Genomic DNA, 21,094 nt, shown 5'->3' with positions numbered 1-21,094 from the left:
TTCTGCCTGGTTGTACAGAGAAGACTATATTGAAAAGGAATTTTAAGATGAAGGGGCACTTAAAAAAAAAATACAGCACAGAAAACACTGACCGTCAATGCTAATAACCACAGTTCACATCATCTACAATATGCTTATTAAGCCTGACTACTTTATAAAATATGCTACAAGCACAGAGACGGCAGATCAATATGCCATCAAGTGACAAAAGTTAATGAGCTGCACTTAAGGTTAACAGGCAAATAACAGAGAACAAAATCCACACCATTCAACTAAACACTGTGCTAAGTACACAAAGAAGAAAAGATAGAAAAACAGATGTACATAAAATTTCAGAATAGCATATCCTAAAAGGTGATCCAAAAGGAGTGGGAATAAAGCATTGGGAGAATACAACCAACCTATTCCAGCTGGGGAATCAAGACAAAACCTACAGATGACGGACATTTGAAGTAGATAATAAAGGAACGAGTGGGAATAACCCGGGGGGAGAGACTTGGACAATAAACAGAACGTGTCTGGCAGAGGAAACCATATGAAAAAAGGCAGAGGCTTTCATAAGACACAAGGAATCTAAGACCCGCTGAGAAATGTGGTGTGGCTGGAAGGGGTGTGTGTGCCAGGCTGAGCGGCAGGGAAGGCAGAGGCCTGAAGGATCTCGTATGTGTCAATGAGTTTGGATTCTGATCTAGAAGTCACAAAGAATCACGAGAGGTTTCTAGGTAGGGAAGTGACATGATCAAACTAGTTTTCAGAAAAACAGGTAGTACTAAGAATGGACTGGAGTCCTAGATCTCAGCTACCAGGCTGTTGCGCCCAGAAGAGATGGTGAGGCTCTGAATGAATGAAAAGATTCTCACCCTTTGTCCTATTTGAACCCATAAAAGAGAGGAGACCCTTTCCACACCATCAGCACCGGCCCCTCACAGAAGCTGCACCTGCAACTCCCATGCTGGGAACCAAGCAGAGCCGTCCTCCCTGCAAGGGTGGTGGAGGGTGGAGAGATGCAGATTGGAGGTGAGTGAAGGAGAAACCAGACCCAAGAGAACAAGGACGAGACAAAGAGCATACTGAAAGGGGAGCGAAGATAAATGTCAATTTCAGATTTATTTAGTTTGAAGTCTTTGTGGGGCTCTCCGTTTCGAAGTTGAAATAGGAGAGAGAAGAGAAACAGCATCCAAACTAAAGGTGAACTAAGCGTTTCATTAACAAAGTGTCACAGTCAGTGCCGCCATCCCCACTCCACCCTCACAGGGAGTGGAAGGAGCGGATTTCCCTCCCTCCCATGTCACGGAGACCAGCATGCCCTCTGCTGCTCTTCAATGGCGCGAGAGGTGCCCAGCTGGCAAAGGCAGAGTCCAGAACTCAGTCGGAGGCTGCCGCCTGCTTCTCACCACCCTGCGCTTGGCAAACTAGCTCTAACAGTTTGCATCTTGGAAGAAGAGAGAAGAGATGAAGATAATGCTCAGGGCAGGACACAGGAAAAAGTTAACATTTTAAGGGGCGGGACAAGAGGAGAGGAGATGAGAATGGAGAATGAAATGGAATCAGTAGAACAGAGATGGTGAAGTCCTGGAAGCCAAATGATCAAAGACCAAAGGAAGTATTGGAGATGACATGTCACGTATGACAGGGTTTAGAAAAGTGGGCACTGAAAACTGAGCTTTCTGTCCTACAAGCGTCACCAACCTCCTCTGCAAGGTTAACATTACCACCTGGGTCAAGCAGACAGACACAAGTTAGGGACATCTTCTGTGAAGACCACAGGCTGAACCCATGCATTTTGTTTCCTCCTAAAATCCCAATGAAATGTCAATAAAGGGTTAGATTATTAAAACATAAAGTCGCAAAGAAAATAACTATAAAAGGAGAGACAACCACATTTTGCAAGTCAAAAGCTAAGACCTGCAAAAGCTGAGTCTTAAGCCAGTAATGAGACATTCCAATGTGGATCCCAAGATTCTCCAAAGGCTGAGAAGCCGGTAGCACAGGGACTCTGGGAAGGGGTGGGGAGAAAGACAAGGCAAATACAGGTATGTTTAAGTGTCTGTTTCAGAAGCAGTTATTTCTTCCTAAACTACAAATCTGTTTTGTCATTTCTGACCCTTACCACGCCTGTTGCCCTAAACTGAAGTTTTCTGGACTCACTGGAGACGTGCTTTCTCATTGGCCAGTACTGGAGAGGCCTATAAATGAAGCATCGTGGTCTTTGACAGAATGGTGCTACAACAACAACTAAATGTATAGTACTGAAATTTTAAAAAGCAGTTAGATTTCTTGATAACCTTTGACTATTTTCTCCCTTGGAGACAGGCAGAACTTAAGACTCTTGGAAAGGCCAAACCAGAGGGTCTCTAGACGAAGAGATGCCGGCCATGTTGAAAGAAACACCATTCGGAAAACAGGGAGGAGGTGTGAGCAAACATTACATAGTAATTAACGTTGAGGTACCTCCCCCAGCCTCTTTTCCTCACTTCGCTTCCAGAACACTGGCACCCAATCCACTATTCTGAAAGATCTTTCTGTGGAGAAGCTCACCAGTCTAAGAGGAAAGGCCTAAAGACAGTGACATCAGGGCATCCCAAACTAAAGAGACAAAACAAACGAGTCTCCACTGCAGGATCTATATTCAAATGTGAAGTCACAAGCCCTCCACCCCAACTAATGAACCCAGAATGCCTATCAGCTTTTTGAGTGTCCCACTCATAAATATAAGACAACCAAGGATCCCCAGACATCTGTGGAAAACCTGTCACGAAAGACAGCAGTCAAAACAAACAACCTGGAGAAAATAAGACCAAGAAGGGAGGGGAGAAAATACCCAAAATTATCTTTAATATCCTCAGAGAAATAAAAGAAACTGTTGCATACATGAAACAAAGTCAGTATATGAAAAATAAATAAGAGGAATATGCAGAAACAAGAGGGCTCCCAGAAATAAAAACCACGACAGGAGATAAGCAAAGGCTATATAGTCCTTGTAGGACTAGATGCTTCAAACTGTATGTGCACCATGGAGAAAAGGAAAAATTAAAGAAAACAAAAAGAATGCGGAAATGTCAGTGAAGTGGATACAACACACACAGAGCTTAGCTGCCAAATATTTTGAAAGAAAATACCCTTATGTGGAAAACAGGATGGAATGTTGAGAGATGACAGCAACATCAAGGATGGGGAATATTTAAACACTTTCACAGGCAAAAAGGAGAAGCCAGGAGAGGGGCACGATTAAGATTATAGGAGTATGGGGACACTAGTGTTCATCGACTGGGTAGGATCTAGCATCTGGGTGGAAGGGGACCCTGAAAGAAGACAAGTTCTTCTTGCTGAGACAGAGGTAGGTGGGGTAAGGAAATACACCTACTGACTGTGGAAGCCTGAGCAAGGGGGAAGAAGCAAGAGCCACAGGGAGGGGTCAAGGCATCACCAGAGCTTCCAACAACAGGCAGGTTTGGGGAAATAAAAGGAAGCAGGAGAAAAGAAGGTTTCTGAATTTAAGACTGCAGGTGACCAATGGCCCCTCTGTTACTCAGTGGACATTTACTAGGGTCTGCACATGCATCTGGCGGGGCGGGCACTAAGAACATAGATAAGTAAGGCACTCGTCCCTGTCCTAAAGCAGACCGTGGCATGTGTGTCTGTGTGTGGGGGGTGGAGGAGACAGGCAAACAATGAAGTTACAGTGGCTCTAAGAACAACAAATTCCAAGTGTGGCCCTGGTGAGCAATTCTAAAGTGAAGTGGAAGTGAGGATAAGGCAGAACAGGCTAAGGAACATAAAAGCAGCTCAAGACAATGGCAAAGCAGGGCAGAAAGGAAAGAAGGTTAGGGACTCAAACTGTCCCTGGAGCAGGAAGTGACTGCCAGCAGATTCCAGGGACTCAGGTGAAACGACATCAAAGCAAGAAAGATTCTGAATGAGACGAAACATACGAACACCATATAACATGAAGAAAATGCAGATCTTGTCTCCTGGCCCTAAAATATTTTCACAGATCTAAATACAGCATCTTAGGGCAGGATCTAAGATATACAGAATACATTAAATGAGGTGTAAGAAATGGAAATAGCAACTGAAAAATGCTAGATTACAGTGAAAATTTAAGATGATTACCAACCTTGACTGATCTGCAGAGTTTCTGCCATTACTGGGTCGATTTGTAGTCGGGATAACAACTGCCTCTGTGGAGCTCCTAGGATACAAATTTTCAAACTTTACTAAGTTTTAAAAACAAACAATACATGTATATTTCCAGAAATGAAGCCTAAAATAATCTTAACTAGGTTCTTAAAGTCTTAAAAAAAAAAAACAAAAAACAAAAACTTATAGCTTCAACATTGCAATTTAATAGTATTTATAGACCAAATTCCTTGTTGTTCTTTTGTCTGGAAGCCAGTTTTGTTGGACCGGAGGTAAAGCCTCAGAATAAAGGTAAAAGGCTGGAAAAGCCAGGAGGTGGTACTGTGCAGACCCACAGCTTGAGCCATAGTTGACAGGCGACAGCCAACTGCAAGATCAAAATAAGAAACATCTCCCTCCATCACCTGGGCTCTCACCATTACAACCCACTCCCCCACCCCTGGAACTGCAAACCAAAACACAGCACAGTTATCTGATCGTTTCCAAAAGACAAACTATAAGCATGGACTGAGATGAAGAGAACAATGAGCAAGTATGACGTTCAGAGGTCTGGAGCCCAGATCCTACAGCAGCATGAATCTCCTGTGAGAAAACATACTTAGCTGGAGTATTATTTCGTAAATGGGTTCATAATCTCCTCACAGTTACACTTCAAAGATAGGATGGAAAGAAGTCACACTTCTCCAAACCACCCCCCGCCACCACAGTGCTTAGGAGGTTATCAGGCGCACACCTGATCTAAAACCAAAGTGTATCGATAACGCATTAACATAATTATTCACCATGAGCAAGTGGCATTTATTCCAGGAATGCAACGATGGTTCAATGTCCACAATCAAGCAACAGGCCACACCACAGTAACAAAACAAAGATTAAGAATCTTATGATTATCTCAAGACGTGCAGAAATAGCATCTGACAAAATCTGACATCCATTTATGATAAAAACTCAACCAGGGGCACGTGGCTGGCTCAGTCTGTTGAGCGTCTGACTCTTGATTTGGGGTTGTGGGATCTAGCCCCACGTTGTACTCCACACTGAGCATGAAGCCTGTTTAAAATTCTCTCTCTCCCCTCTGCCCCTCTCCCTGGTTTGTGTGCGCTCTAAAATAAAAAAATAAAATAAACAAACCTTCTCAGCCAAACGGATATAGAGGGTTCCTCAACATAATAAAGGACAAAGTCACAGCTAATATCCTAAAGTGAAAAGCTACAAGCTTTTCCTCTGAGATGAGGAATAAGCAAGGATGTTCACTCTTGCCACCTCTATTTAACATAGTACAGGAAGTCCTAGCCATAGCCATGAGACAAAAAAAAAAAAAAAAAAAAAAAAAAGGAAAAAAAGGCACCCACACTGGGAAGGAACAGATGATTAATATACAAAACACTAAAGACTCAACCAAAAAACTATTAGAATAAGTGAATTCTGTAAAGTTGCAAGATGTAAAATATACAGAAATCTGTTTATTCACTAGTAACAAAGGAGCAGAATGAGAAATTAAGAAAACAATCCCACTTAACAACTGCACCAAAAAGAATAAAATATTGAGGAATAAATTTAACCAAGGAGGTAAAAAACCTATATTCAGAAAACTGTCGGAAGAAAAGAAAATGAAGATGATACAAATAAATGGAAAGATACAACATGCTCATGGATTGGAAGAAGTAACAGTGCTAAAATGTGCAAAGTACCCCATTAATCTATGATAAAAAAACGCAAGAATCTACAGCAGGAAAAAAGAGTCTCTTCAATAAATGGTATTTAGAAAATGGGCAACTACATGAGAATAAAAGGAACTGGACCACTTTCTTCCAGTAATGCAAAAATAAATTTGAAATAAACTAAACATCTAAATATAAGACCTGAAATCATTAAAAAAAGGGGGGGGCAGTAAAATCTTGGGTATCACTCTCAGCAGTATTTCTTTGGATCTGTCTCCTTAGGCAAGGGCAACAAAAGGAAAACAACTGGGACTCCATCAAACTAAAAAGCTTCTGCATAGTAACAAAAAGGCAGGGCACCTGGGTGGCTCAGTCCATTAAGGGTCCCAACTCTTGATTTCAACTCAGGTCATGATCTCATGGTTCGTGGGTTCAAGCCCTGCATTGGACTCCACGTCAGTGTGGAGGCTGCTTGGGATTCTCTTTCTCTGCCCTTCCCCTGTTTGCTTGAGTGCATTCTCCCTTGCTCTCAAAATAAACTTAAAAAAAATAAATAAAACAATGCTTCTTACTGAATGGAGATATTTGCAAATGACCTATTAAGGAATTAATATCCAAAATATATAAAGAATTCATAAAACACCAAAAAAAACCCAATCTGATTTTTTAAAACAAGGGCAGAGGAGGGGTTGCCTGGGTGGCTCAGTCAGTTAAGTGTCCCACTCTTGATCTCAGCTCAGGTCGTCATCTCATGGTTCATGAGACTGAGCATGGTATGGCTCCACGCTATAAGCGTGCAGCCTGCTTGGGATTCTCTCTCTTCCACTCTCGTGCACGCCTTGCACTCTCTCAAAATAAATACATGATTAAAAAAAAAAACCAAAAAAACCACTCAAATCTTTAAGGAAAAAAAGTGAGCACAGGAGCTGAATCAGATATTTTTTAAAGAAGACATAGAGATAGCCAACAAATGGAAGATGTTCCAACATCTAAACCAAAATGAGATACCACCTCACACCTGTCAGAACGACTAGTATCCACAAGGCAAGAAATAACAAGTCTTGGCAAGGATGTAGAGAAAAGGGAATGTTCACATACTGCTGGTGGGAATGGAAGTTGGTGCAGCCACTGTGAAAAACGGTAATTAAAAATTAAAATTAAAACTACAAATACCAACGGTACCCAGGTGGCTCAGTTGGTTAAACATCCAACTCTTGATCTAAGCTCAGGTCATGATCTCACAGTTCATGAGACTGAGCCCCACACAGGGCTCTACACTGACAGCAGGGAGTCTGCTTGGGATTCTCAGTCTCCCTCTCTCTGCCCCTCCCCTGCACACAAATGCTCTCTCTCAAAATAAATCCATAAAGTTAAAAAAAAAAAAAATTTCTTAAATATAGAAATACATATGGTACACTAGATACCATAGGATCCAGTTAATTCCACTTCTGGGTATCTGCCCCAAGAAAATGAAAACACTAATTTGCAAAAATATATGCACCCTTATGTTTACTGCATTACTTACAAGAACCAAAATATGCAAGCAATCTCAGTGTCCACAGATAATGATGTGATACACACACACACACACACACACACACACACACACACTCAGGAACATTACTCCGCCATAAAAAAGAATGGTATCTTGCCATTTGCAACAGATGGACGGTACTAAGTAAAGTAAGAGAAAAACAAGTACCATATGATTTCCACTTATATACAGAATCTAAAAAACAGTATAAATGAACACAAGACAGAAACAGACTCACAAATACAGAGAACTAGTGGTTGCAGTAGGGGAAGAACAAATAGGTAAAGAGGATTAAGAGGTTCAAACTTCCAGTTACAGTCAGAGGTGGTACTACAAATCATGGTGACAATTTCATAATGTATGTAAATGTCAAATCACTATGAACACCTGAAACGAATACTGCACTGTCAACTACACTTCACTTAAACTTAAAAATCAAAAAAGTAAAACAAAAGTGGTATCGTACAGTGTAGAAAGGGATGTGATTGACAGAGTTCCAAATACTAAAATAAAGATGACTGCTACTACTTTTTAGTGTATGTATTACTAGTAGTTTCATAAGGACAAACTTTGCTCACTCAGTACATGTACGTAAGTTGGCAACTGCCTGCCAACTACCATGTTTCACTAAAAGGAGTTTTTCATTTTAAAAACTATACTCCATTCAAAATTCTATCAGCTATTTTCTTTTAAAACAGAAGTTAACATAATACTCTTAAGTGGTATGCCAAAAAGAATTCCTTCCAAAATTATCATAGCAAAAACACAGCAAATCCTGGTAAGCTGACCTCAAATACAGATGTCATTTGCTCAAGTTGTACTCTGTAGGACAGCTTGGGAAACTGATAAATATTAGGGTTATAGGAAGCTCTTCCAATTCTAATATTACTACAGGTCCCTTTAACACAATGAACAATGAAAGAATTACACGTTTTAAGAGAATTTCACAAGACAGATACATGAAAGAGGACTATTCTCTCACTGAAGTTCTGTTTTTCTATGTTCATCTCTCTTCAAAACATTTTACAGAGATCCACTAAAGAGAATACTGGTAACGTCCAGGCTTCTAAATTAATCATACAGACTCCAACTTTGCTGTTCAAAGGTCCGTGAAGTTCAAGTTTTGTGACTTGCTGCCTCTATATATAGACAACTAGTGAGTTGTCTCAAAGGTTATATCACATACTAAAAATTTACCTTTTTCAATGTTTCTAAGGAAACCAATTATTTTTACATCACTAGTCCTTGACTGTGATTCAAAATCTACTTCCTCTTGAAGATCTTCAAACTGTTTATTGCATTCAGATGTTGATGTTGAACATTCATTCATTTTAACCTCCAAAGATGAGATTTTTGCTTCATTCTGTGACACTCTAACATTTAAATCAGAAAGATTTGCTTCCACTGTCAAAACTGCTGCTTTCATTCCTTTAATTTCACGGATATCAGTTGATATTTTCCTTAAAAGATGGGAAATATTGTCTAGCTCATTCAGTGAACAAGAGGAACTTGTTACAGAACCTAAGTCAATTGGCCCAGGTGAGAAGAAAATCGGTAAAGATGGTGATGGAAACCTTGAAGACATTTTCATAAAATTCTCTCTCCCTCTTAATATTTGGCAATTTTTCCTTCACAGCCCATTATATTGTTTCATCAAAAATAAAAAGTGATTAAGGCTGTTATTAAAAAGTATTAAGAGTGAATAACATCTTAAAACCTACAACTAAAAAGATAGGATTGTACATTTCTGGAGTCAGAACTCAAAAGTAAACTTGAAAATGCTAAACAAACCAGACCAATGTTCTCTTTGCTCTAACTAAGAAGCCTTAATTAATATGAAGCCACGTATATCTTGTAAGCCCTATTTAAAGCTCCTCTCCAAACAATAAACCCTATTATTGCCTACAAAATAATTCTGGCTTCTGATTGGCTGAAAGCAGACATGTGACACACAAAGAATTTTCTATTATTTACCTCATCTGACAAGGAGCACTGAAGATCTGAAGTCAAAATTATAATATTAAGTACTTTATACCTGGATATGACGTGAATTTAACATATTTCTGTCCCTTTATCTATTAACTATAATTTTCAGGATTGAAATTATTTTTAAGTTGTTTTATTTAGTATCTTGAGTTTCATTTACCCTTGAAAATAGTACAGCAGAGTTTTTAGCATATCCTTTCTAGGGAAAGGGTTGGTAGGGTATTAGACCCACAATCACAGACCTCTTAAAATATATATGGTAACACTGCAATTCAGCTGCATGAATATGGTATGGTAGGAATTTATAGATAAGAGAAATGAAGACTTGGCCTTGGTTTGATGATAGACTATTATTAGATGAGTGACTCTTCTCCCACTGTGTGGGTTATCTTTTAATTTTGATAGTATCCTTTGAAACACCAAAGTTTTTAATTTAGATTAAGTCCGATTTATCAATTTTTTTCTTTCGTTGCTTGTGTTTTGAGTGTCACATCTGAGAAACGACTGCCTAATCCAAGCTCATTTAGATTTACATGTACTTTTTTCCTAAAAGTTTTATGATTCTAGCTCTTACATGTAGGTCTTGGATCCATTTTTTAGTTAATTTACATAAGGTAAGGGTCCAACTTCATTCTTTGCCTGTGGATATCCAGTTGTCCAGCACCATTTGTTGAAATGAGTGTATTTATTCCCCACTGAACTCTGTTGACATTCTTGTTGAAAATCAACTTACCAGAAATGTACCAGTTTATTTCCAGACTCTCAATTTGATTCTACTAATTTGTATGTATATCCTTAGGCTAGTGCTAGTCAATTGCTCTGTCATAGGTTCTGCAACTGGAAAATATAAGTCCTCCAACTTTATTTTTTAGTAGTTTTGGCTATTCTAGGTCCTTTTGGTTTCCATATGAATTTTAGGACCAGTTGCCAATTTCTTCAAAAAAGCCATTTACGTTAAAATTCCTATTTTAACATAAATGGAGTTGAATTCATATATCAATTTGGGGGAGGATCACCATCTTAACGATATTAAAATCTTCTAATTCAAGAACATGAAACGTTTTTCTGTGGCTTTAGTTTTCATTTTTACTTTGGTTACTAGCCAAGCAACAAGTAAGTTGTACAGAGATGCAAGATGGTGGACATGGCTCCCCATAGCCTCTACAAAAGAATTCTTATGATGAGTTGTAACCTTTGATTTCCCAGTTAAAGAGATGGTGCTCACAATAACTGAAAAAAGAAAAAGTACTGAAATTTATAAAAGAATCTTTATTCATTAATCAACTGTATCTGTAAATTTAATCTAATTCCTTAAAATCTTTAGGTAGAAAGTAATTTTCACAATTTACAATGCTTTGGACTCATACAGAATTAAGAGCCCTAGCTGACAGGAGGTCTCTGTAGTATAAACATTAGGAACGGGGCGCCTGGGTGGCTTGGTCGGTTAAGCGTCCGACTTCGGCTCAGGTCATGATCTCACGGTCCATGAGTTCGAGCCCCGCATCAGGCTCTGTGCTGACAGCTCAGAGCCTGGAGCCTGTTTCAGATTCTGTGTCTCCCTCTCTCTCTGCCCTTCCCCTGTTCATGCTCTGTCTCTCTCTGTCTCAAAAAATAAATAAACGTTAAAAAAAAAAAATTTAAAAAAAAAAAAAAAAAAACACATTAGGAAGAACAGCACATCCTAAGCCAAACGCTAAGAAAACCAGTTGGCTCACTAGAGGGCAGCAAATTTCACTTCAAAGAGAGAAGCAGGAAAGGGCCCTAACAGAGGAGTAACATAATGTCTAAAAAGAGCTCATTTGAGCCTTCCTATTATCAACTATTGTTCCCGGTCCAACTTTAGAATGCAAAGTAAGAAAAGATCCTTCCAGATTCCAATGTAAATATCTACCAGCAGAGGGCATGTACATATTCCAAGGAAAGTGGAGTACAGAAAGGTTAAGGTCACGGAGTAAGCAGCAGCATCTGGATTCACACCTAAGCAGTCTGACTCCCTCAGTCCATACTCCTAATCACCATGTCATTATACTTTTCTCCAGGCATACAAAGTAGAACAAAACATGTCACTGATAAACTCATGTGATGTATTCTATACGTACATATATGGTGTGCATATATACATGTAATTCTATTTTCACAGAAAAGACATACATGTACATACATATGAAAAAAATGCCAAGACGACTACAAACTGTTTTACGTGCAGTGCTTACCTCTGAGGAAGGCAACGGCAGAACTAAGGGGAGAATTTCTTTCTGTCTGAATATAAACACTCCTCTCTTTGCTAAGACTCCTTCAAAATGCTTTTAGTCCAACATGATACACTGGGCATATGCATTCATAGCCTCTCCTTCTGGAGAGTCCGTAAAAATGAAGTAAAGAACTTAAGAAGGACAAAATCCTAACATACAACAGTGGCCTCCAAACTGAGTTTCTAAGATTACCCACTGAGGTAGAGGGAGAAATAACCAGAAATTTTACTGCATTAGAAATACTTATATCCCTATCCTCCTTAGGATCCTATTTTAACATGTTCTAACATACTTACCAATCAATAACAGTGGGGATAGATGTAAATGAAATACTTACAGAATGTACACAGTAAAAAATGATTTCAGTACACAAAAAATTTATATAATCACAAATTATATCACACATTTAAAGACATGGGTTAGGAAGGGGATCACAGCAGATGCGATTTCAACAACCTCTGGAAAACAATATACATGGACAAATACCATCTGTGAGGCAGAGCAGAAAAGCCAGAAACCCTGGGAAAGCTGCGAGATAACACATTCATTAAGACACAAGGATTTACTGAGCTCCTACTGTCTGGTACCATTCTGGGCACTCAATCACAGCAATGAACCACACACACACACACACACACACACACACACACACACCCCTGGTCACAGAACTTACATTCTGGTGGGGAGGGGAAGAAGATGAACCTCAAAAAACCCAAAATGTATGTTAAAGTATAACATGTTTTATGTTGATAACCTGAGCCTGGATAAAAAATATCTGAACTATGAAAACATGAAATGCTTTTTAGATAAGAAGTACTATGGGGAAAAATAAAGCTTTAGAAAAAGTGGGTTACGGAGTGGGGGGCTAGAGAGCACTTCACAGAGATGACTTCTGAGTTATATGGACATAAGGAAAAAAATATGCCAGGGTAAAAGGTGAAAGCATCTCAGACATGCTGTTCTTTGAGTGCTCTGGAAGAGGAACACACCAAGTATATCTGGCGGATAGCAAAGAAAAGCAGCGGGAGGGAGAAGGTGGTAGGTGACAACATCAGGAAGGAATCTTACTTTTATACGTGGGTGTGTAATGGGGAGCCACCAGAAGGTTCTGAGAAGGGGAGAAGCATGATCTCACTGACAGTTTAAAAGAAACACTTGCTACTGTGTGCAATAGACTGTAGGAGGCCGAGTCTGAAAGCAGACAGACCAGTAAGGACACTATTCTGATAATCAAGGCAAGTCACAGATGATGGCTTAACCTAGGATGGCAGAGGCAGAACTGATAAGGAATAGGTAAATTTAAATATACTAGGGGCGCCTGGGTGGCGCAGTCGGTTAGGCGTCCGACTTCAGCCAGGTCACGATCTCGCGGTCCGTGAGTTCGAGCCCCGCGCGTCAGGCTCTGGGCTGATGGCTCGGAGCCTGGAGCCTGTTTCCGATTCTGTGTCTCCCTCTCTCTCTGCCCCTCCCCCGCTCATGCTCTGTCTCTCTCTGTCCCAAAAATAAATAAAAAATGTTGAAAAAAAAAAATTAAAAAAAAAAATAATAATAAATAAATAAATAAATAAATATACTCTGGAGGTAGACGTGGACAGGATTTGGTAAAGGTGGAAGGAAGAAGGAACATAAAAGGGAAGAGGAAAAGGAGAGAGAGAGGAAAGGAATGGTTCTAAGCTCGAAACAAAGAACAGCATTAGGTTTCTGGCTTGAGCAACTAGAAGAGTGGTGCTGCCATTAACTAGAATGAGGAAGACTGCAGGAAACAGTAATTAGGTTTCAGATAAGCTTAAAATAATTTGCAGTATATCCAAGAAGAAATGTAGAATAAGCAGTTGCACAGGAATTAGGAATTCAGATGCAAAGTCTCAGCTGGAGATATAAATTTGGGAGTTGATAACGTTGAGATATTTAACTTGGATGACATGTAACAAAAGAGCATCCAACTGTGAGAAGTGAGGAACAAAGAAGACTACAAAGGACGTGAAACAGAAAACAAGGTTTACGAATGATACAGCCTCAGACATTTTTTTAAAAATTAAATGTTCTGGAGTGCCTAGCTGGCTGAGAAGAGTATGAGACTCTTGATCTTAGGATCAGGAGTCTAAGCCTCAAGTTGGGCATGGAGTCTACTTATAAAAAAAAAAAAAAATTAAATGTTTTAAAAAGGAATTCAACAAATTATCTGGGGAGAATCTAGACAGCTAGCAGGAGTGTAAGCACTTCCAAGGAAACGCCTCTACAATTTCAAGGCCAATTGCAGCTCCTTGTAAAACACTTTTCTTTCTTTCTCTCTTCCTTTTTTTTTTTTTGGAGAGAGAGAGAGAGAGAGGGAACACATGTGCTGAGGGGCAAGAAGCAGGGGGTGGAGAGAGAGAGAATGAATCTCAAGCAGGTTCCACTCAGCACGGAGCCCGACGCAGGGCTTGATCCCATGATCCTGGGTCAGGATCATGACCCGAGCTGAAATCAAAAGTCAGACACTCAACAGACCGAGCCATCTAGACACCCCACTGTTTGCTTTATTTAAACAAAACCCACAGCAAAGCTTTAGCCCACACAATTCTAGGTAAGCCTCTTTACTGCCTTTTCTTAAACTAGGAACTGTGTGTCTGCAGACATTTTTAAAAAGAGCCTACACATAAAAGAGAAAAAAACAAAACAAAAATGGACTCTGAAGGAAATCATCAATTAGGGCACAAAATATAATTAAAAAAAAAATCCTCTAATTATGTTCTTCAGATAAATTTGAAGTAATACTGAATCCACAAAACAAGATACATAAATGGAACAAAGAGCTTATAGAAATTTTAAAATATGTTTGCCTTAAAAAAAAACAAAAACGGAGGAAGGTAATAAAGTCAATAAAACATCCCAAAGTAGCATAAGATCAAGTAAAAAATGAGGAGAGAAAAGAGAAAAATCAAAGCAGGAAGTTTATCATCCAACTAGTAACAGAATTCCCAAAAGAGAACAATGAAAAAAGAACGTTTTTAAAGAAATAATTTATAGAGAATTCCCCAGACTAAAAGCATGGATTTTCAAATTAAAAAGGTACAAAAGGTACCCAATCCAAAAGTGACTGACTAGCACCTATGTTTATCACAGCAAATTTCAGACCTCGAGAACACAAAGAAAATCCTAAAACTTCCCAGAGAAATGAATCCCAGGTATTCTATAATGGAGTAAGAATCACATGAGCAACCAACTCCTCAGCATAAACATGAGAAGCCTCAAGATAATGAAGCCATGCCTTCAAAGTTGTGAGGAAAATTCAATTTGGAATTCTGTACCTATCCAAAGTATCAGCTAAGTACAAGGATATCTTTAAGAGTTCTAAGTACTCAGAAAAATTTACCTCTCATTCTTTTTAAGTTTCTTCATGATGTGGTGACAAAATGGAAGAATATACAGAGAAGACAATGAGATCCAGAAAATGCAGGGAAAACTCAGGGGAGGAGTTAAGTCCTGGAATGACAGCCTTGAAGCAAACCTAGTAAGCAACCAGTCAAATAAGCAAAAGAGGACAGAAGCTCTAAGATGAAGGTCCCTAAGAAAAGGGGAACCCAAAGACTTAACAGCATAAAATGACAGATTTTTTGGCCATAATAAAGGTAGGCAATATAATAAGGGGGGGGAGGGGGGAAGAACCTAAGAAAAACAAAAAATTGTCCAAGAGTGGAAAAAAAAAAAAAAGACTCTAGGGAACCCCTAGCAAAGAGCTGTGGATAAAAAGTAAATCTGGTCGTCTATGAAGTAATATTCATATAGTCTCAATAATGTAAATATGCTGCTTATTGGTTCTCCACTTTTAGTCAATTTACAAAGAGTAGTCGTCTTAACTAGGAAAATACAACAAAATGTATATCTGATCATCCTTAGCAATATAAAAGTACAGATGGCAGAGCTTAGAAGGTGTGGTGAGAAAAGATGTAGTTTAAAAAAGATATAGTTTAAAAAGGCACATAAATATCCTTATCTTTTGGGAGTCAAAATATACTGAAATACAGTAATCTCACAAAAAATAAATATTTAGATGTATTACTTAAAATAATAAAAGTAGCCAATAAATGAAGCAAAAGACAGTGATTTTACCGTATGGGCCTAAAAAGCAGGGAAAAGTGTTAGATCCTGATATACCGTAGCAAAGAACTAAAAGATACCACCTACAAGTTAGTGAATTAAGAAACAGTGGTTATAAAACATATTATAGACATGAAAAAAATTAAAGACATAAACATAAGCTTTTAAAAGCGGTAGCCCTCTGGGGTGCCTGGGTGGCTCAGTCGGTTAGGCATGTGACTCCTGATTTCCACTCAGGTCACGATGTCACAGTTCATGGATTTGAGTGCTGCATCAGGCTCTGCACTGACAGTGTGGAGCATGCTTGGGACCCTCTCTCTTCCTCACTCTTTGCCCCTCCTCCACTCACGCACACACTCTTTCTCTCTCAAAAATAAATAAACTTAAAAAAAAAAAAAAAGTGGTAGCCCTCTGGGAAGAACCAGTGTGGAGAAGAACAAAGCAAAGAATGTTGCTTTTTATGTTAAATTTTTCAATGCTAGTTGATTAATTTCTCATCTATCAGCAAGCATTACAAAGATTTGTTTTTCCAAATTTTCTATGGTGAATGTATATTTCATAGCGTAAAATATTTTATTTAAATGTTTTTTATACAACACATACAAAATAGGGAAATAAAGGAAATCCATGCCTAGACACATCGTAGTGAAACTGCAGAACATCAAAGACAAAGAAGATCTTGAAAGCAGCCAGAGAAAGGACAGATCACCTACAAAGGAACGACAGACAATTAGAATGACACAGGTCCACTCAACAATAATGGAAGCCAGAAAACAATGGAATAATATATACAAGATGTTGAGAACAAATAACTGTTGTTACCCTAGATTTGGGTATCCAGCAAAATTACTGCACAACAAGGGGAAAAAAAAACAGATAAACATTCTTGGCAAATTTAGACAGACCAATTCTTAAAGAAACTTCCAAAGAATACACTTCAAAAATACTTGGAACATATTAGAAGAGGATGACCCCCACATAACATTCAAGATTTCAGAACAAAAAATGATAAACATGTAGGTCAAGTCTGAACAAACAATGCCTGGGTAAAATAGTGATAATGGTGCCCAACTTACACATTTTAAAAAAGACCAAAACAAAACAATGGAAACATTACGTAAGTAAAGACTGAAGCATAAGTATTCTAAAGTCCATTTACTTTGGAAATGGGGTCAGAACATTAACTTTTGAAATATGCGATTAAATTTGCATGGTAAAATTCCAGTGCAAACCACTAAATGAACAGAAATGGAGTGCTCTCATTTAAGCTAGTTAAAAAAAAAAAAAAAAAAAAGCAGAGCTGGGGCAATCAACAATAGTAACTAATGAATCTTTAAGGCAAAAGAGAAAAAAATGAAAGGCCACTATGAATCAAAAAAGATGACAGAAACCAGTCCAACTACATGTTAGAAATCTAAGAAATGTGAATGGTTTAAACTTTCCAGTAACAGGCAAACTCAGACTGGGTTAAAAAACAACAATCTAGCTTTATAATATTTAAGATATATATTTGCCTAAAACTTTAAAAGAGAAGACTGAAAACAAAATCAGGGAAAACAAATGCTGATAGAAGTATAGGAAAATTAAGATAAATATATCAATCCTAGTGGGCAATCTCAAGACTTTCTATCAATGACTGATAAATCAAGCAAACCAAAAACTCAGTAAGATCAAGATTTGAACAATGTAACCATAGAGCTTTATCTACTAAATGCAAAATTCTCAATCCAACAATTATAGTCCATTCTCTTCCAAAATGCACATGGAAGACATATAAAATTGATGCCTTCAGTCTTAACAATTTTCAAAAAATATGTATGACACAGATCACAGTGACACAATGCAATTAAGGGTACATATAAAAAAACAAAAGACAAAAACAAATCCTCCATATACTATAAATCAAAAACATTTCCATATAACTCATAGGTCAAAGATGAAGATCATAATACTAAGATGGATAATGAAAACATTATAAATTTGTGAATATGCAACAAAAGTGACACTCAAGAGAAATTTACACCTTAAATGTTTACATCTGAAAGACAAGCTAGAATAATTAAAAATATAGATGGATATATATTAAAAGAGTAGAAACCAATGAAATAGAAAATCAAGACATCAAAGGAGAATCAATAAAGCCAGAATTATTGTTTTTAAGTCTTTGAACAAATTAACAAAATAAACTTCTGGTGACAGACTAATCCAAGACAAAAAGAGAAATAGCACGAATATTGTGAGGTGGTAGGCTAGTAAAAATAAGAGGCCAGAGAGATGAAAGAACACTATCAACAACTCATGCCGATACATGTGTGCATATTTAGATTTAAAAAAAACATGTCAGGGGCGCCTGGGTGGCGCAGTCGGTTAAGCGTCCGACTTCAGCCAGGTCACGATCTCGCGGTCCGTGAGTTCGAGCCCCGCGTCAGGCTCTTGGCTGATGGCTCGGAGCCTGGAGCCTGTTTCCGATTCTGTGTCTCCCTCTCTCTCTGCCCCTCCCCCGTTCAGCTCTGTCTCTCTCTGTCCCAAAAAAAAAATAAAAAAAATAAAAAAAAAAAAAAACGTTGAAAAAAAAGAAAAAAAACATGTCAGAAAGCTGTAAAACAGTGAGTAAGCACAGTAATTAATGGCTGTTTGCAGAATGTCACTTTTGTGATTGTGAATAAATCAATTCAGTAACAGCAACGGTAATCTTAAGCAGATGTGTCTGATACCTTTTAAATTTTTTAACCTTTTACTTTAAAACAAAACAACGATACAGAAAACAACACAACACAAACAGTAGTTTAAGGAATTTTAGAAGGCAAAACACTCTTACAACCACCATCCGGTCAAGAAAATAGAACTATGCCAGCTACCCCAGAAACCTTTCCATGTGCTCCATCCCAATCAGCCCTCTCCAAAAGTAACCATTTATGCCATTTATACTAATACCTAAATTTTCTTTGTGGCTTTATCACACAAGTGTGCATCTCTAGATGCTACAGCTTAACCTTGCCCCTCGTTATTTTCTTTTAGGTCTTTTAATCTAGAATTCTCAGGCTGTTTGACCTATATGGTGTCCCAGAGGCTGCTCTTTGCCTGTTGCACACTCATGATGTAACAACCAACATATTCCTCTGGCCTCTGTACCTCTGCAAGTTGACTGCTGGATCAAATCCTCTGGCAAGACTAAGGTAGTTTTATTCTTTCATCTGGAGGCATGAAATGGCTTTCACTTTTTTCGTAGACATTAATCACCAGTGCCTACATTCATTAATCTACTGAGTTGGGGGGGAAAAAAACCCACAAACTATAATTCTATCATTCTGTTTTTTTTACTTACTAGCTGAAGTGATTTTTAAAAATGCTTTCCTAGCAGTGTGTGGTTGGTTCAGTCAATAGAACATGTGACTCTTGACCTCAGGGTCATGAGTTGAAGCTCCACATTGAGCACAGAGTTTACTATTTAAAAAAAATGCTCTTCCCATCTACTATGTAAAGAATTGCAAACATTTTCTATTTTAGGTTGGGGGAGCTTTATGGTCTCCTGCAACTATTCAACTCTGTGGATGTAGTACAAAAGCAGCCAATACATACATGAATGGGCATGGATTGGTTCCAATAAAACTTTACATACAAAAACAGATGCTAACTCCTATACTATTCAGTTACCCAGGGCTACCACTCTTTAAAGACAACATAAATGCTCAATTATGTATCCAGTTTTCAAGACAATGGATTAGCGTCTATTATCCTCCAGAAGCTAATTAAGGATTTACTTCAAAACATATGAAATCATGGATTTAAAACTGTTTGATGTGCTTTGATAACTGCAATGCTTACCCTTACTGAAGATCAAGTGTCAGTTTCAGTTGCTCTTCACAAATTGGCCCACTTACACTTTCCAGTTAGTACCTACTGGCTGTTTTGGAATTTTTCTGTTCTCAGGTCCATCGTTTACCGGAACTGCAAATAATGCCGACATGGCAAACTGCACAATCCAAAGATTTTTTTTTAATGTTTATTTTTGAAAGAGAGAGACAGAGCAGGAGCAGGAGAGGAGCAGAGAAAGACACACAGAATTCAAAGCAGGCTCCAGGCTCTGAGCTGTCAGCAGAGCCCGACACGGTGCTCGAATTCATGAACCGTGAGATCATGACCTGAGCCGAAGTTGGATGCTCAACCAACTGAGCCACCCAGGCGCCCCACAAGAGTTTTTTTTTGTTGTTTTTTTTTTTTAAGAGAGAATGAAGAAACAAACATAAGATGAAATCACTAAAGCTTCATGAAATGTCTGAACCTAGAACAATTTCAAGAACACAGTTAAGGAAAAATGAAAAAAACATACGCCAACATTAGAAAGGTGTAAGTCAGAAATAATGTGATGAGCATTCAGTTTGGGTGGGTTGTTAAATTCAGATCTCAGTAGAAGAGGAAAAGGAAACTAGAACCTTTCCTGATAGGAAAAGAAGGAAAAAAGGTTGGAAAGCAGTGGAGAATGACTGGACAGGCCTAGAGCCCAGATATTGAAGCTGTGTAAATGCAAAGTTGATGGCGTCAATCCTGGACAATGCAGGAGATGGAAACATTAGAATACTCTCAGAAAGGAGTCACATGATGTCATATTGTATATTTTTATAATAGAGTTTTTTTATTTTTTTAATTCATTTTTATTTATTTTGAGAGAAAGAGAAAGCACACGATGTGCGCACATACAAGTAGGGGAGGGACAGAGAAAGAGAGATAGAGAATGAATATCCCAAGCATGCTCCACATTCAGCACAGAGCTTGATGTGGGACTCTAGCTCACAACCCTGAGATCATGACCTGAGCTAAAATCAACAGCTGGACCCCCAAGTGACTGAGCCATGCAGGCACCCCCAGAGGCACACTTTAAACAGGAAAGTGTTTGTACTTGAGATTGGGGTGGTGGGATTGAGAGAAAGGAAGCAGAAAGGTCAGCTCAAGGCTAACCATAGTATGCCAACCATAGTATGCCAGCCACAAGAGGATAATAAATTAGGGCCACTGGGACAATAGGGCAGATCTGGCAGGTAAGAGACAGAATGCTAAGAAAGAGGAAATTTAAAGATTTCAAGTTTAAGAGAACAGGGGTAGGATTAACAAAAAGAAAAAAAGAGAAAATGTAGGCATCTATGTATCTCTAAATACAAGTTTTCTTAAAACCAGCAAAACACTGGTAATTATTAAGGTGAGGTAACTGGATTCATGGGAATTCACTGCACTATTCTTTCCACTTTTAATAACATTAAAAATTTCATAATAAAAAGACTCTTAAAATTCTGAAAAGTATAGGTACAGACTTTTCTCATGGTCCCTTCTCATTCTATTTTTGGGCCTAATGAGCACTTTTGTCATAGAACATTTCATAAATATTGAGTGGCAAATATTTAACGTCTCATAAAAAAAGTATAATAAAGGATGACGTATCATTTAAA

At 38.4% G+C, this 21,094-nt stretch overlaps 1 protein-coding gene across 5 annotated transcripts in view; it reads right to left on the bottom strand.

Annotated features, from left to right (window-relative positions):
- Window positions 1-21,094, bottom strand: part of ZC3H14 (zinc finger CCCH-type containing 14) — a 47,539-nt gene that overhangs the window by 8,640 nt on the left and 17,805 nt on the right. For 4 of the 5 annotated variants that reach the window (XM_058739958.1, XM_058739960.1, XM_058739957.1 and 1 more), the window contains exon 10: window positions 4,118-4,192. In XM_058739958.1, coding sequence (XP_058595941.1) covers window positions 4,118-4,192 — 75 coding nt within the window. Of the gene's footprint in view, window positions 1-4,117; window positions 4,193-8,532; window positions 9,182-21,094 lie in introns of those variants that run through there. The other variant, XM_058739961.1, reaches the window with a different exon arrangement.

The sequence above is a fragment of the Neofelis nebulosa genome, chromosome 7, assembly GCF_028018385.1.
Source record: "Neofelis nebulosa isolate mNeoNeb1 chromosome 7, mNeoNeb1.pri, whole genome shotgun sequence".
NCBI classification, from domain to species: domain Eukaryota; kingdom Metazoa; phylum Chordata; class Mammalia; order Carnivora; family Felidae; genus Neofelis; species Neofelis nebulosa.
The sequence above is the reverse complement of the archived record's forward strand: the minus strand, read 5'-3'. Positions and strand labels throughout refer to the sequence as shown.